At 38.2% G+C, this 17,871-nt stretch overlaps 1 protein-coding gene across 2 annotated transcripts in view; it reads left to right on the top strand.

Annotated features, from left to right (window-relative positions):
- LOC127425941 (astrotactin-2-like) overlaps positions 1 to 17,871 on the top strand; it is an 829,264-nt gene that overhangs the window by 363,202 nt on the left and 448,191 nt on the right. For both annotated transcript variants that reach the window (XM_051672308.1, XM_051672299.1), the window contains one exon: positions 15,772 to 15,873. In XM_051672308.1, coding sequence (XP_051528268.1) covers positions 15,772 to 15,873 — 102 coding nt within the window. The remainder of the gene's footprint in view (positions 1 to 15,771; positions 15,874 to 17,871) is intronic.

Here is a 17,871-nt window from a genome sequence, read left to right as displayed (position 1 = left end):
GGGCTGCCATGTTAGAATCACATGACCAGTGGAATACTACTCGCTTAATCTCAGTAACCATCCTGTTATTTGACACTTTCACTCAATGATTAAAGTAACCATGGCTGATTGTGAATACTACATTTCTACAATGGCATCTAAAACTGAAAACAATTGATTTTAAATGATGCTGCATCCAAGCCGCTAGGTGTCAGTGTAAGTCCAAGATGACACAAAGACAAAAGTTACTGAGTGCACCTTTAAACTAACTACTGTCCTGTATACTACACGAACATGTATACTGTATGTATAGTGCATTAACTTATGGAGAACAAAAATCTTTCGGGACAGTTCATCTTTAGCGAAGGAGCTGCCAAAGCTTCCCCAGGATCCGCTACACAGTCTCTTCAGTTTAGATTGCCCCAGTTATTCCATATATATTTCCTGTAAAAAATACCATGTAAATACCATGTTTTATACAATGTTTTAAGTCATTATGACATGCACTGCCTTGAACTTACATTTACAACTTACAGGTTTAGTCAGAGAATTTGAGGTTGTTTTAAAAAACAAGAGACTTTTCTAATACTTACCAGTACAAACTAATTCTCTTCAATCTTACTGGTTTTTTATTGCCTGAAGAAATAGGAAAAAAATCCAACTTTTACTTAGTACAAATATCTTGATGAAATAAGAAGAATGACTGTGGTACAGATGGCGGAAACATAAACATACAAACAAACCTGCTGTTTCTCCCACTATCATCATCATCCTCCTCTTCCTCCTCATCATCAGAGTTCCTCATCAAAGATTCAGTGCAGAGCAGTGTAGGATGGTCAAAACATACCACTTTCAACAATTCATAGATTTAACATGAAAAATATCTCGTTAACTGGCTGTAGTTAGTACAGTACATTACAGTCTCTAGACAAGCTAAGCTCATGGAGTTCACAACTTTTTGTCCCTTTAAGAGTGTTTGCTAAATAAATAAATATACCCAAAATGTCAATGCTTACCCAAGTATTTTTCTTCTAAATTAGCCCATTTTTATATCACTTCGTAAATAATCCATTGTTTTGCCTGAGTCCAAACAGTACAAACATGGTGCACATTCGCCAAACAAAGAGCAAAGAGACACAACAAAGAGACCCATCCCACTGCTGTGAATGCATAAAACTCAACGCACAGAAGTGCACTTTTACAAAGCAAATTGTGGAATAATGCATTACACTCGTGCAGTCACCTCGCCATGTCAGTCTAACTATTTATAAATAGAATTTATTTATTTTTTTAATTTCTCCCATTTTTTCTCCCCAATTTGGAATGTCCAATTCCCAATGCGCTCTAAATCCTCATGGTGACGTTGTGACTCACCTCAATCCAGGTGGCGGAGGATGAATCTCAGTTGCCTCTGCGTCTGAGACCATCAATCCGCACATCTTATCACGTGGCTTGTTGAGCGCGTTACTGCGGAGACGTAGCGCGTGTGGAGGCTTCACGCTATACTCCATGGCATCCACGCACAACTCACCACGCACCCCACCGAGAGTGAGAACCAAACATTATAGCGACCACGAGGAGGTTACCCCATGTGACTCTACCCTCCCTAGCAACCGTGCCAATTTGGTTGCTTAGAAGTCCTGGCTGGAGTCACTCAGCATGCCCTGGATTCAAACTTGCGACACCAGGGGTGGTAGTCAGCGTCTTTACTCGCTGAGTTACCCAGGCCCCCAATATACTGAATTTGGGATTTTCCTTAGTTGTCAGTTATAATCATCAAAATTAAAAGAAATAAACATTTGGAATATATCAGTCTGTGTGTAATGAATGAATATAATATAAAAGTTTCACTTTTTGAATGGAATTAGTGAAATAAATCAACTTTTTGATGATATTCTAATTATATGACCAGCACCTGTAAATAGTAATTATAAATATTACCCATATTGTAATATTGTATTTATTTATACTTATATATTGTTCATATTATATGTTTTCACAAATTGAGGACATTAAACATGCGGTTTACAAATGATCAGACATTACAGGTATATGATGTTCATTTTATGATAGACAAATAATGCAGCCTAATAAAGATAACACAGCTGGGCATGGTTCGGTTTGGATTTAAGCCGGAATCGGCCCAGTGTTTTAAAGCCGTAACAAAATCACACATGAAGCAGCCGGCTGTGGGCTACACTCTGCCCGGATTATACCCGCCGTTGCAGAGTCTGAGCCACAGGCGCTGATGTGCTGCCGAGCTCGGGCCAATTTACTACATGCTATCTGGGCTGAGACACAAAAAAACTTGTATGCTGGTGTCAGTGTTGTTTTTTTGTTTTTGTTTTTCTATCATGTTGGAGACTTTCCATTGATTTCTATTGTTTTTGCACTGAGCTAATGCTATTTTCTATAACCTTATCCCACCTCTAAACCTAACCCTCACACAAACCTTTCTGCATTTAACATTTCCATTACAGTAAGACCCCCAGATTATCCGTCAATGGCTGAATGACTCTAACATCTGAGAAGATTGAATGCATTTAAAGTAAGATTAAAAACTAGCCTTGTGTTTTATCTGCCTCTCATCTGAATCAGTGAGGAGTCCAAATCTCTCTACTCTGCTAAATGGTGCTGTAAGAGATTTTTCATTTTTATTTATGGAATAGCATGCAGAAAATGCCTGACAGATATCACTAAAATAGGTGTCTTGTGATATCACACTTGTCTTTGTGACAGCACAAGACTATAATGCCATTGTTTAGCCAATCAGAAGATTTATTTTGCTAAAAACGTGTTGGCTGACATGTCTTTGGAGGATGGGGTTTTGGAGATAGGGTATGTAGGGGCGTGGCTAAGTTTAGAAGAAATTTGGTAGAAGTGAAATGATTAGACTTTCTCTTTCTCTTTTCTCTTAGGCTCTGTTCAGTCACTGAATGATAATGCTCTGGTGTATTTTTCACTTGTATGAGGTATTTGATGTCAAGGAGAAAAACAAAGTATTTACCAAATTTCATGAATGAAACCCGTTTTCATTCTGTTTTCATTCTGTTTCTAGTTAATTGATTTGAAAAACATGTGGTGACTTTAATCATGCTGTTTAGAGCACTTGATTAAGAGCCCTTAACAACCAAGTAAATAGATGCTGGATTTGTATGCACCTGCTTTTAAAAGACATGACACATAATCTGTATTACTTTGGTAGTGTGACATATCTTTAAACAGGATTTTCAACAAGAAAAGAAACATTTTAATTTTATCCATCGCAAATCGACGAATGATGAAAATTGGGATCATTATATGACAGGTTACTAAATGTTCAGAAGATGTCGTTATTATTGTTTAGTTAGTAATGATGCAGTAATGCAATAATTATGATTATACAACCACTGCACCACAGCTCAGACAATGTAACCCTCTTTAACCCAGTAAATAATAATAATAATAATAATAATAATAATAATAATATATATATATATATATATATATATATATATATATATATATATATATATATAAATCAGCAAGAGAAGGTTAATACATTCAGTGAGCGCGTTTACTTGCACGTTCTTACACCGATTATGCTTAATAAGCCAACAACGCATGCGGTCATGTAAACGCAATAAACCGTGTTCCTTTATCAGCGTAAAGGCCATAAACAGCTTATGAATAAACCGGTTGACATGGGTAGATTTTTACCCATTACACTTACCGGCTCATCCAACGTGTTGACCGCATGTCTCTTCACGGTTTGACGTCATAACCAGAGAATAACGTGATTATTTCAAATGTCATGCAAATGTGGATTTCTTGCCTTGTCAGATTTTTTAAATAAGCTGAATTTTGGGAGTAATCAGCGTATTGGAGTTCATGTAAACAGGATCAATGTTACTTTTCACTGCTTTTTGAATGTGGGCAACACATAGTCTCACAGCATGACATAAAGTTCCATAATTACAAAATAATCCAACTCAAATCTCTTCAAGAAGGTGATTGCAAGTTCACTGTTGAGTCCATAAATAGTCCGTGTTTAATTCACACTGACAGCAAGTGATTTAGTAAGTGCTTTAAGCACCTTCGTTCTGAAGAGCACACCTGCAAACTTGCAAAAAGGTTTGAATTTCATCGGTTGTATTTTTGTGAACTGCAAGTGAAAACCATGTGAGATCTCTTTAATAACTCAGTCGTTTCTCTCAGACAACAGTGAGATTAAATGTTGAACAAATTTAATTGAGATCATTTTGCTGAAGTCTTCTGCCTCTCTGATGATTCTCCTGTCCTGAGAAGAAAATCCCAGTAATCTCACATGTGCCTCTTCTAGAGCTTCGGAAGTAACCTCAACATTGTCTCAAAATGTGCTCAGATTTGCCAAGATACCAAAATACTAAACAACTCAAATTGCATTGGTGGGTGCCTGCATGTATGAGTGTTTACTCTCTTTCAGATATATTTCAAAGCAAAACCTCAATGCACATTATGGATGTTGGGATCAGGGTTGTGTCTTTTGATTCTATCTTGTCGCTATATGTTGTTCCGTCCTCTAGCAAATGCACAAATAGGACACAGAGACCTGTTAAACTGACCTTGACTTCACTTTCACACCTGTATCATGGGACCCTTCGTTCTAACACAGTTTTTTTTTTTTTTTTTTTCTGAACACACAATATCTATACTAATATCACTCTCATAATATCACATATTATCTCAGATCTGAACTTCTAAAGGATGCTGTTTTCGATCTTAGCAAAGGAGTTTGAATCTCAAGATCACAGTTTGCAAATAAAATGCAAATTGTTCATCTGTGCACCAGAATCTTTCTGCTTCAGAAAATGTTTTAATAATAACAGGATTTTTATATTTTCTAAGAAAAAATAAAATAAAAATGTGAGTGGTGCTTGGCTCTGCAAAAGTCATTGTCATTTTGCTAGGGTGTTGTGGGTGGTTGTTAGGTTGTTGCTATGTGGTTGCTAAGGTGTTCTTAGTAGTTGCTAGGTGGTTGCTTCTAAAGCAAAACAGTGCCTGCCACTTTTTCAGCTGTCTTGGTTACAGAAGTAGGCTATTTTTCACATCTTTTATTATTATTATTATTATTATTATTATTATTATTATTATTATTATTTTAGAAGGATTTAATAAAATCTTTCATAAAATAATTCCTTTTTTTTTTTTTTTTGCACTTTTTTTGGTCCACTAGTTGGACAAGGCTAATGCTAAATATGAACAATAGCAATATTGATACTTCAGTAGTCTATAGTAATGCATGAAAACACCACAAGAATTATGAGTCGGCATGAAAAAAAAATAAAATAAATAAATAAATAAATAAAGAGACCCAAATAGAAATGTGGAGATTTGATTCAAAGACATCTTTCCTACCAGTCTAATAGAACCTAATAACTGATCTATGCTTAATACCATTTTTGTCAAAGAAACTAAATGTGCTGTGCTTTGCAATGTGAGAAGGGTTCTTTAAAATTGGCCCTCTGTCGTCTTTGGTTGAAGTGGCTCCTGTGGGCTCCATATGTTCTCCTGTGTGTTTTGAATGTTTTTATTCCATGGATCAGTCAACTTAATCTCTTAATCATTCACGTGGAAAATTTATTTAATCTGTCTTTCTGTCTGTCTGTCCACCGCCTGCTCTCTTTTTGCTTTTCTAAATGGCAAAGAGCATTGTTAATAACTTTATTTTATTGCATTGAACCTAGCCAGCTCAGTAATACTTAATAGCATTCCAGAAGGAGCATTTTAGCAAGCTAGAGGCTGGAACCACCACAGGCAGTGTGAAGATGTTACTTGAGCTTTGACAGCAGGAGGGGATATGCAGCCGTTTGCCAATACAGCCATTCCTCCAGGGATCCCAGATGTAAAGAAGACAAGATAATGCCTCCTTGACATTTAACTCCAATCAAAAGAGCGGTTTTCTTCAGTTTCTGTAGACCTCCGTCTGTCTCTTTTCTTTCTTTTCTTTCTCTGAATTTAACCATTAAACAATTACAGTCTTGTCAATCTCTTTCATTTTGAAGAGACCAAAATCAAATGTATGCAGGGAGAAATTAGGCTTTATTGCATTTAAGACATGCTTTCAGGATTTTTTTTTTTTTTTTTTTTTTTTTTTGTGTGAATGAAACTGACTTTTAAAATTCATGTCTATAATTTCCTGCACTCATATAAATCACCACTGTAAAATAATCAAGTCAAACGAACACATATTTAAAGCAAATTGTATTTAGCTAAATAAACTGTTCAAAGTATAACAAATAAAAAGAAATATAAAAAGAAAAAAATAAGTAAACCCATTATATACTGTGTGTGTGTGTGTGTGTGTGTGTGTATATATATATATATATATATATATATATATATATATATATATATATATTATAAAACCTTTTTTAATGTTTGTAAATTTGATCTGGACTAGCTGAAGCCTAACCTGCCCTGTACCCGAGACTGCGTGACCCAACCATTAGCGTCAAATTTTAAGCACAAACCCTTCTACAAGCATTAAAATTTGTTGCATTAGGCTATATAATATGTAAGCATTGTAGGAAACATTTATAACAGAATACATACACAGTTTTAACAAGGCACAGCAACTTCTCAGCACCCCAGAGTAAAAGGGAAAAACACTGGCTTATTGTTTATGAAGCACAGAGAGTCTTAAAATATAACGTGCTCTGTGCTCTGGTGGGCAGGAGAACCAGTTTGAGAAAAAAAAAAAAACTCTGCTGGTTCCATTCTAGCCAGTTTGTTATGTAACAAATGCAGAGGCAGGACCCAATAGCAGAGTTCAAAACAAGGAATTTATTGAATACAAAAAAAAATACAGGGAAAAAACCCAAACTCCCACAAGGGGGAAAAACAATAAATATAAATTACCCGAAGAGGAAAAAGGGTATCCAGGCTGGGGTAGGGAAAACAGGGCACAGGATAAAGGACTGAACGGACCGGGATGGGATGATAAACAGGACCGACACGAGACATGAAACAAGACCAATTAACAAGACCAGCGAACAGGGATGACTGGAATACACACAAGACGAACTGGCACTGGACAGCACACACGAGGAGGCTAAAATAGGGAGAGAAATCAAACGGTAGAACACCAAACAAAGCAATGCCGTGCATTCTCACACTAAACTAAACCTGAGCGTGGCAAACGCCACGCGATGCACACACCATGCGACAAAAACAAGAAAGGACACCTATAGAAGAGTTCGGCCACACCCGACACCTTAGACTGAAGTGACCGAACCTCAGCACAACATGAAGACAGCTCGCGACCCGGGCACGCAACGCAATGTGAGCACGACGCGAGGCGCACCCATGTTTGTGAGAGACAAACAAACTATTGATGCGAGTGCATGTTGCCAAGATGACATAAGCATAATGCACCCACGTCAATAACAGACAGACATGGAGTATGAGTGTCTGGATCCTGACACAGACTGAAACCAAACCAGACATGAAGTCAGGATCCAGACACCATGCTCCCGACATGAAACAAGACAGACCGAAGGGCGCACGGCAGGGAATACAACCGAAACTGTGTGCTCACACAAAGACAGACAACGAAACATAAGATAGACATGGGACAATGATGTCACAGTCCTGTCAGACAAAAACCCAGACTGACAGAGTGACAGGACCGTGACAAAAAACAGTCTAGACGCAGCACCAACAAATGAAACATAGCACAGGTGTCTTGACATGTGTTTTTGAAAATTTAAGTTCTTTAAAAATTGGCACAGTGTCTAAAAATGTGCTGGTCCTGCACGAGATGCTGAAGAAACTGTGAGATGTGGTGCAACAGTTAAAGACATTCATCCAGCATGTGTTTACACACAAGTTCGGTTGTTTATTTTTTCATTAATTAAAAACACGAACCAAAGTCCTACTTGGAAAAACTGACCCGAACCTGGCCCGAAAGCTGACTGGTTCCTTCGTCCCGTCTGGCCCGGGTCATGTTGCAGATCTCTACTTAGCGACAAACGATGGCTTACTATCTATTACAAACACACTGATAAATGAAAGATTAGAAATAAATGGTTTACCTACTGGCATTACTGCAGAGTTGTAGTTGGCACTGATGCATCTTTCAACAAAAGAAACATCTCTCCTCACATAACTTGAGCTGTTCTCTTCTAAACAGTATACCCACGACGATGACGCATGTTGTGAGCTGTGTACGTGCAAATGAGCAATGTCTCATGAAGTCATGAACACACAGATTTCAAAAGAGATGATTCAGCAGGGTGGTAACTATAAATGTCATTTTTAGACTGGGGAGGAAGTTTTGAGTTCTGAAACTAACAGTATGTTTATAGTAAATATGTCTAAATACCAAGGAAAATTGTATTCTCCATTTCATGAAACCTCTAAAATAAATGTAGGATATTATAGACATTTTTTTGTCATTCTTATGCAATTTTCTTAGCCAATGTCTATGTTTAATTTGGTAATTATAGTGTTGTAGCCTGTATGGCTCTTTGAAATAACTGAAATAATTTGGCGAAGTGATATGAAACCGTCATGCAATCAAGACCTGGAACTAGCTGTGCATTTATTAAAAATATTGCACACCTTAGAATGTCCGTCAAACAATCAGAATCAAGCATCCAACAGTGTTCAGTGTTCTGTCACTTCAAGAAGTGATGTAGCTGGTTTTGTGAACTTCTGCAGTAATGCCTCAATGATTTTTTTCTCCTCTGCTGTTCATTATCCATTTGACATGTTGTGTGATTGCTCTATACTACGGTTAGAAGAAGGCCTCTCAAGTGCCCTACAACTCCATAAAGCTCTGTGAAGTGTGCGCTTCCAGCATGCAATGCAATCAAGCAAAACAGCTCTTTTAATTCCATGTGCTCAATAATCCTGCATACCTCCAGTGAAAACCTGTTATGGGGAAAATTCTGAAGCGATTTTTCCCTCAGCTTCATCACACATGCTAATTTTGTTTTCCTAAACACAATGTATTTGCTGAGATTTGAAAGGCAACAGAAGCAGTTGTTCACTCACTATTCATTTACACTAACCTCTCATGAATGTACCTTTCTTATTGATCCATTCTACTCTTTTCATCTTCATTTCTATTTCCTTGACTTTCTTTTCTTTGGTGTCTTAGACAGTGAATTCAGTCGCTTTTATCTTGCTTTTCAAGTAGATTTGTTAATGCACAGCTAAACTGACTGGCCCGCTCTGTGAAATCAGGTTGAATTTTTCTGGTAATTGGTTTTACCGCTGCAGGTCTGTCTTTATTAGCATGTAATTGTGTTTTTTGTCCTTGAGACACCGGTAGACAGCAGTTTATTCTTCAGAACTCAAACAGATCATGACATACACAGATGAGCCAAAACATTATGACCACCTGCCTGATATGCTGTTGGTCCTCTGCGTCGACCTGCCGAGGCATGGACTCTACAAGACCCCTGATGGTGTCCTGTGGTCTCTTGCACCAAGAAAGTTAGCAGCAGATCCTTCAAGTCCTTTAAGTTGCGAGGTGGAGCTGCCATGGATCGGACTTGTTGGTCCAGCATATCCCATAGATGCTTAATCAGATTGAGATCTGGTGCAATGAGTCACATTTTCTTTAAAATCATGTGGACAGTTAAACGTAGAAAATTTTATATTTTACTTGCATGATGGCATCCCCTCGCATCCCTCGTTTTCTTAAGTGCATGTAAATGTGGTCGTAACCTTGATATAATGCTAGAGATATATGGAATAAACATATAGAAGCCCTGGCGAAGTGAAATGATGTCCACACAGCAAACTAACAAGAAACTATTATTCTAACCACAGGTGGAGAGCTGTAACCACAGAACTTTGCAATGCTGTTTGAGAATATTTGTTGGAACTATGGTTTTGGGAAACTCCAAATCGTTGAATTATGTCAGTAATGATGAAACTTACAACCATAGTTGACTAACGGATAGCCTTTTCCTGATAGTATGTCTCTCCAGGGAAAGTGCTCCAGACATATCAGTTTCCTTCAAAGCACACAGTTCTACACAAATGTCACTAAGCACAAGTCCTCAGTCTCCCTAAATGTGAATCACATTCACTTGAACAAATGTCAAATCTCCTCTTGTAGAATTAGAATTGTTACACGGTACATGTTTTGCTGGGTGCTTGAAAGTTAATGCCCAGCATTCTAATTGTCCAGATGGTGTCTCTATGGAACAATGAGATTCAGGGTCAAGTACACAGGTAAGACAGGACAGCTCACATTCACAGTCTGAACATATACTATGTCTAACAAATCACACTGTGTTATATATGTCACAGAATTCTTTAAGCACAGATGAATAATAAATTGTGGTCCACTAACCGTGCCCTAACCAAAATATATTTAAGCCATTAAATAATGATAACCAAGGTGACATTGAATAAACTCTGTAAAAGTATATACAAATAAGATAAGCGCAAGGATCTGAGCAACTCTGACAAGGGCCAAATTGTGATGGCTAGATGACTGGGTAAGAGCATCTCCAAAACGGCAGGTCTTGTGGGGTGTTCAGTGGTTAGTACCTACCAAAAGTGGTCCAAGGAAGGACAACCGGTGAGCCGGCAACAGGGTTCATTGATGTGCGAGGGGAGCGAAGGCTAGCCCTTCTGTTCTGATCCCACAGAAGAGCTACTGTAAGATGCTGGCCATGATAGAAAGGTGTCAGAACACACAGTGCATTGCAGCTTGCTGTGAATGGGGCTGCGTATCCGCAGACTGGTTAGAGTGCCCATGCTGACCCCTGTCCACCGCCGAAAGCGCCTACAATGGGCAGGTGAGCATCAGAACTGGACCATGGAGGAATGGAAGAAGGTGACCTGGTCTGACGAATCACATTTTCTTTTAGATCATGTGGACAGCTGGGTGCATGTGCATCATTTACCTGGGGAAGAGATGGCAGCAAGATGCACCATGGGCAATGTTCTGCTGGGAAACCTTGGGTCCTGGCATTTATATGGATGTTACTTTGACACATACCACCAACCTAAATATTGCTGCAGACCACGTACATCCATTCATGGCAACGGTATTCACTGATGGCAGTGACCCCTTTCAGCAGGATAATGCGCCCTGCCACACTGCAAAAATTGTTCAGGGATGGTTTTTGGAACATGACAAAGAGTTCAAGGTGTTGACTTGGCCTCCAAATTCCCCAAATCTCAATCTGATTGAGCATCAATGAGATATACTGGACCAACAAGTCCGATCCATGGAGGCCCCACCTTGCAACTTACAGAACTTAAAGGATCTGCTGCTAACGTCTTGGTGCCAGATACCACAGGACACCACAGGACACCTTCAGAGGTCTTGTGGAGTCCATGCCTCGATGGGTCAGTGCTGCTTTGGCAGCACAAGCAGGACATAAATGATATTAGGCAGGTGCATTCAGAAAGTCTTCAGACCACTTCATTTTTTCCACATTTTATGTTGCAGCCTTATGCTAAAATGCTTAAAAATATTTTTTTTTCACATCAATCTACACTCCATACCCAATAGTTACAAAGCAAAAACCAGATCGTTTGTAACTTTGCATTACATGTATTAAAAAGAAAAAACTGTAATATCACATTGACTTAAGTATTCAGACCCTTTGCTTTGACACTTGAAATTTAGCTCAGGTGCATCCTATTTCTCTGGATCATCTTTGAGATGTTTCTACACTTTGATTGGAGTCCACCTGTGGCAAATTCAATTGATTGGAAATGATTTGGAAAGGCACACATCTGTCTATATAAGGTCTCACAGCTGAAAATGCATATCATAGCAAAATCCTAGCCATGAAGTCAAAGGAACTGCCTGCAGAACTCAGAGACAGAATTGTGTCAGGGCACAGATCTGGGGAAGGCTACAAAAAAAAAAAAAAAAAAAAATGGCTGCATTGAAGGTTCCCAAGAGCACAATGGCCCCCATTATTGTTAAATGGAAGAAGTTTGGAACAACCAGGACTCTTCCTAGAGCTGGCTGCCCGGACAAACTGAGCAATCATGGGAGAAGGGCCTTGTTAAGAGAGGTGACCAAGAACCAGATTGTCACAACCCAAGACAACACAAGAGTGGCTTAGGGACAACTCTGTGAATGTCCTTGAGTGGCCCAGCCAGAGCCTGGATTTGAACCCAATCGAACATCTCTGGACAGACATGAAAATGGCTGTCTACTGACGGTCCCCATTCAACCTGACGGAGCTTTAGAGGATCTGCAGAGAAGAATGGCAGAAAATCCCCAAATCCATGTGTGCAAAGCTTGTTGCAACATACCCAAAAATACTTGAGGCTGTAATCGTTGCCAAAGGTGCTTCAACAAAAAAGTACTGAGTTAAGGGTCTAATTACTTATGTCAATGTGATATTTCAGTTTATTTCTTTTTAATAAATTTGTAAAGTTATAAAGAAATCTGTTTTTTGCGTTGTCATTATGGGTGTAGGGCTTTATTGGTTGTTTAGATCAGTGTTACTATCAGAAATAATTAATAATTATTTCTTTAGTTATTAATTAATATTTAAATTAATTAATTGAATCTAACTCATTAAAACCTCATATGGGGCTCCAGTAAATGTAGTGTGCTACGTTTAGGAGCAGGTTTGGTTATTAGCAATAATTAATAATTATCAAAGATAATTATTAATTATTAAAATCAATAGAACATTGATGAGAATCCTTTAATCCTTTAAATCAACAATTATCAAAGATAATCGTTAATTGTTAACATCAATGAATCATTAATTAAAATTAACACTGCTTATTGGTCATTCAAATTCAATCATCAAAGATAATGATCAATTATCAAAAATCAGTAGAATATTAATAAGGATTTACATTGACGGGGCACCACACTGGAATCAGGGACTAATAACCAGATAGTATAACAGTCTCAATATTAGATTGTTTTCTTAGGAAAATCGACATCCGAAGAATATCGATTTTCAGGGAAAAAAACAATGAATGTAGGCTTGAATCCGAGCACTGACATCCCATCAGCATGACACAGGTGTATGCAAAACAAACCAAAACACTTCTCTTTTTAATATAAACAAAGTTTATTTATGCAGTAATATCAATTAATAATTAATTTCAATGCAGTCAATAAACTTCTGACTTAACTACAAACTAAACAGTGATATGATTAGATATGGAAATAAAAATAATCCTATAACACATAAGGTGTGTGTGTGTGTGTGTGTGTGTGTGTGTGTGTGTGTGTGTGTGTGTGTGTGGTTAGTACAAGAGAGAGAGAGAGAGAATTAAGTGATGGCCCTAAAGCTGATTTCACGATCGTGGGAGAGAAAGCAGCTGTTAGTTTATCACTCAGAGACGCGGTGGACGGCTCGTAAAAGTCCCGCGTTCTTTGACTCTTTAATGGTTAACTCAGTTTACCGGTTTCACCCGCGATGGCAAAAATGCACAACAGTCCAATTTGGTTGGACCACAATACAGCAAAACAAATTCGTGATAATTAATTCCCTGAGTATTAATAATGAGCGGACATGGCTGTCCGTAAACTGTTCAAGCAAAAAAAGCCTTGAAACACAAGAATAACACACTGAATAATGCTCTGTTGGTGGGCATGGCTGTTGATTCTCGGCGGGCTGGCGGAGAACTTCAGAAATGTCGACTTGATTGAAGATGGAAGAGAAATCTTTAATCTCTTCACTTCTGCAGGCAAACAGATGAAGTTGCGGATTGCTCGGCGGTCTCCTTTGGATCCGTTAGAGTGTTCGGTTGAACACAGAGTAATCTCAACTCGTCCAGCGAGATGGAGATTGTATGGCCACAGTTTCAGATCGGACGTTACTTCCTTGTGCCACGAGGTTGCACCTGAGAGCAGCGATGAGCTGCGTCTACACACTGCAAACAAAGTTGCTGGAAGCCCCGGAAGCATTTCAGAGGTATTTCTACTCCTGATGATGTCATGTTTGAGGTGCATTCTGTTGTGTGCCTCATCCAATAGGAGTTGAGAGTTCGATCCTTTAGTGAGCAAGGCTTCATGGGATTTGTAGTCTGTTTTGGACTCCCTTTGTTTGATTTTGGCACGATTTTTATCAGTATAATTTACGACTTGGAATGTGGGGGCTTGAGTTAGGTTTTTACGACTGTGTTAGATGTGCCTTTATCTTCTATCTGAATACATGAGGCCCAACATGGGGTATGGAGTGTAGATTAATGTGAAAAAAATAATTAAAAGCATTTTAATAATTAAAAGCATTGCATGTGATGGTTCTCCGTAGGTACCATCACATGCAGACATAACAAAATATGAAAAAAAAAAAAAAAATTGAGGGTTCTGAATACTTTCTGAATGTACTAATATATATATACACTACCGGTCAAAAGTTTTGAGACACTTACTCATTCTTTATTATAATATTTTTCAGATTTTAGAATAATATTAAAGTCATCAAAACTATGGAATAACATAAATGGAACTATGGGAATTATGTTGTGACTAAACCTTTGTCTCCAAACAAAATCCAAACAAAACAAAATCCAAAATAAATCAAAACTGTGTTATATTTTAGCATCTTCAAAGTAGTCACCCTTTGCCTAGAATTTGCAGACAAGTACTCTTGACATTTTCTCAACCAACTTCTTGAGGTATCACCCTGGGATGCTTTTTAAACAGTATGGAAGTAGTTCTCATCTATGTTGGGCACTTATTGGCTGCTTTTCTTTATTATTTGGTCCACGACATCAATTTAAAAAACTTTTTTTTTTTTTTCTTCTTTAAATTACATTTTAGTTTTATAATGAAGAAAAATGAATATGGTGGCACAATTATATTTTTGTCTACAAAACTAATTTCAAACATTTAAGCATACGCCTTCAGATCAAAAGATTTTTAAGATCATGAGAAACATTTCAGTCAAGTGTTTCAAAACATTTAACTGGTATTGTGTGTGTGTGTATATATATATATATATATATATATATATATAATTTATTGAACAACATAGTGAGAAATCCTCACTATGCAACATTTTTCACAAGTGCCTCAAACTTTTGCACAGTACTGTGTGAGTGTGTGTGTGTATATAATATATATATATATATATATATATATATATACTGTATATATATTCATAACATTTGTTATTAAAGAATCTCTGTAGTTCCTAGTTAGGAACTACTTGTGCAACTTCCGAGACAGGTTCTGGTTCCGTTGGAACAAGAAAGTAATTTCAGCAATGGCAAGAGCGATTCGGAGTTTGCATTTTTACTTTAAAATTTTATTTTTACCCCACTGAGGGTTAGGTTTAGGGTTGGGTTTGGGTTAGGGTGTAGTGTTCATAAAATATGCATTACATCATTTACATCTAAAAATACAACTCCATTTTGACACCACTCTGTGGACATTTCTCCTGGAAATTGGAGCTCACACATGCACATATGTTCGAAAATACTTGATGATGATTGGAGTTTCAGTAAGCAAAAAGAGCAACAGAACTTTTAACCTACTGGCTGAATACACAGTGTGATCATTCTTTAGAGACTTTGGGCTGAGCTCTTTTGCCTTTGCAGTCACCAAGAACACCCTAGCAACCATATAAGCTAAATCAACATGCTAAAAATAGCATAGAAACACCCAAGAAACCCCCCACAACACTAGCTATAGCATTTAGTATTGTGGGTAGTGAGTTTTTGCACAGGCAAGCACCACTCACATCATCTTTTGAAAATGTAAAAATCTGATTTTATGTATGAACCATCAGGGACACATGAAATAAAGCTTTTCTTTTGCAATAAATCTCTCTCTCTCTCTCTCTCTCTCTCTCTCTCTGTCTCTGTATGAAGTTGGAGGTGTGTTTGGTCGTCAGGGAGATTCTGGATCAGAAATGGCTGATGACACTCAACTGAAGTTCTACACAGAGCACAGGGGCCATCGCCGGAGCAAAGGTAATGTTCACTTCATTTGTGCAATTTACATAAGTCATTTTACACGTGGGACACTTAGAAAATGACACACTACCTAACTCCCATCAGAAATGAAGATTTTTTTTTCTTATTTGTAGTTGTCTGATGCTGAACTCTCAGCAGAATTCAGGATCCAAATTCATGACATGGTCTTTAAGATGAACCAAGACTGTACCGTGTCACAATAATCAGGAGCAATAGGTTAAATGTTTCCATTCCCGTCCAGGTCATGTTCACACTAATATGTTTTGCAATTAAATAATTTTTTTCTACATTACTTCCCTCATCCACACTCAAACAACATTTTCCTCCACTGAAAACATAGACTTTCAAAAATGCTCTACATAAATACATACTTATGACAAAAACAGATTTTTTTTTAAACCTTACTGATTAGTGTGCAAGTTTGCCGCAAAGCTCATTTGCATGTGAAAATTATCAGTGATGAATTTGCGGCAAGTTTGTGGAAAATTTGCCATGAACTCTTGATTTTTGTAAGGGTGAGCATTTTGATGATTCAGTACGTGACATCAATATGGGACGTATTTAGCATTTTGAGTGTTTAAATATGGGACAAGTATGGGATATCAAAATTTCCCCATCAGCCGTTTTTTCTTTGGGTAAACATTTCGTTTACCTTTCCCTGTGGTGCTAATGATAGCATGTTGCGCGACCAACCACAGAGATTAGGGTTCTGGTGCTACGAAAACCAGTAAGTAATCGCTTTCACAAAAAAAACATTCAGAAATAGCATTTTCGATCTAAAATTACATTTTTACTCTACTTCCTAACCCAAATCCCAACCCTAACCTAACCATCAGTAGAGTTAATAAAATATGTATTCCTGTTGAATGTATTACATCATGTACAACTAAAAATATGGTAACACTTTCTATGAAGCCCATATTTATAATGCATGAAAAAGCCGGTTGACTGTTTACACTGTGCTGCTGCTTTTGCATGACAGCACTTAAATGATTGATTTTCTCTGTTACAATTGGATGTTGTTTGTGTTGTAATGCATTGTGCTCTAGAGTATAACTATAAGGGGAAGTCTTATAATGTATTATAACTATAGTAATAATTATTTATGAGAAGTTATAACTTATTAGAAGGTGTATTATGAGACATTATGAATTCAGTATAATGCATTTATAATGCCTTTACAATCCATTATAAATATGGGCTTCAGAGAAAGTGTTACAAAAACGTCCTGGTTATCTGATGGAGGGAACGAGATGTTGTGTCGATGTTGTGACACTAGGGGTCACTCTTGGGAGCCTGAGACACCTCTGGTCTTTGATAAAAGGCCAATGAAAATTGGCGAGTGGTATTTGCATACCACTCCCCCGGACATACGGGTGTAAAAGGAGCTGGTATGCAACCACTCATTCAGGTTTTGTGCTGAGGAACCGAGACAAGGTCCCGGCCATTTCAGTGGGTAGCTCAGCGTTGTGGCAGGAGGGACACAACATCTTGTTCCCTCCATCAGGGAACGGAGGTCAAGCAAGTAACCAGGACATTCACTATCTGTCACTCACTTGACGTTGTGTCGATGTAGTGACACTAGGGGTCCCTATACGAAATGCCGCAACTGGCTGAACTGTGTTACGTGAACTGGCGGTGTGTGACGGGCAGACCACTGTGTGCCTCGTAGCCAGCGCACCAGGCTGACACGTAACCTCCCCCAACGCTGTTATGAGTGTCGGCCCTTTGGGGACAAGTCGACTGCCCAAAAGATAGAGACAGGCTAGCCCAGTCATGGCCTTTTACCTCTTTCTTTTCCTTTCCCAAAAAAAAAAGGAATTAACTGACTGGGGCCACCACGTCTAGTCGGGGGGGGGGGGGGTGTCACTCCCAAGGGGACACATTGTTGAAATTGTGGAAATACATTGCGGGGGGGGGGGGGGGAGTATTATGAGTGGAAATACATCACATGGTCTTGCCGAGCTTTGTCGGAAGTTTGTCATGTGGAGAAGG

The sequence above is a fragment of the Myxocyprinus asiaticus genome, chromosome 3 (assembly GCF_019703515.2).
Source record: "Myxocyprinus asiaticus isolate MX2 ecotype Aquarium Trade chromosome 3, UBuf_Myxa_2, whole genome shotgun sequence".
NCBI classification, from domain to species: domain Eukaryota; kingdom Metazoa; phylum Chordata; class Actinopteri; order Cypriniformes; family Catostomidae; genus Myxocyprinus; species Myxocyprinus asiaticus.
The sequence above is the reverse complement of the archived record's forward strand: the minus strand, read 5'-3'. Positions and strand labels throughout refer to the sequence as shown.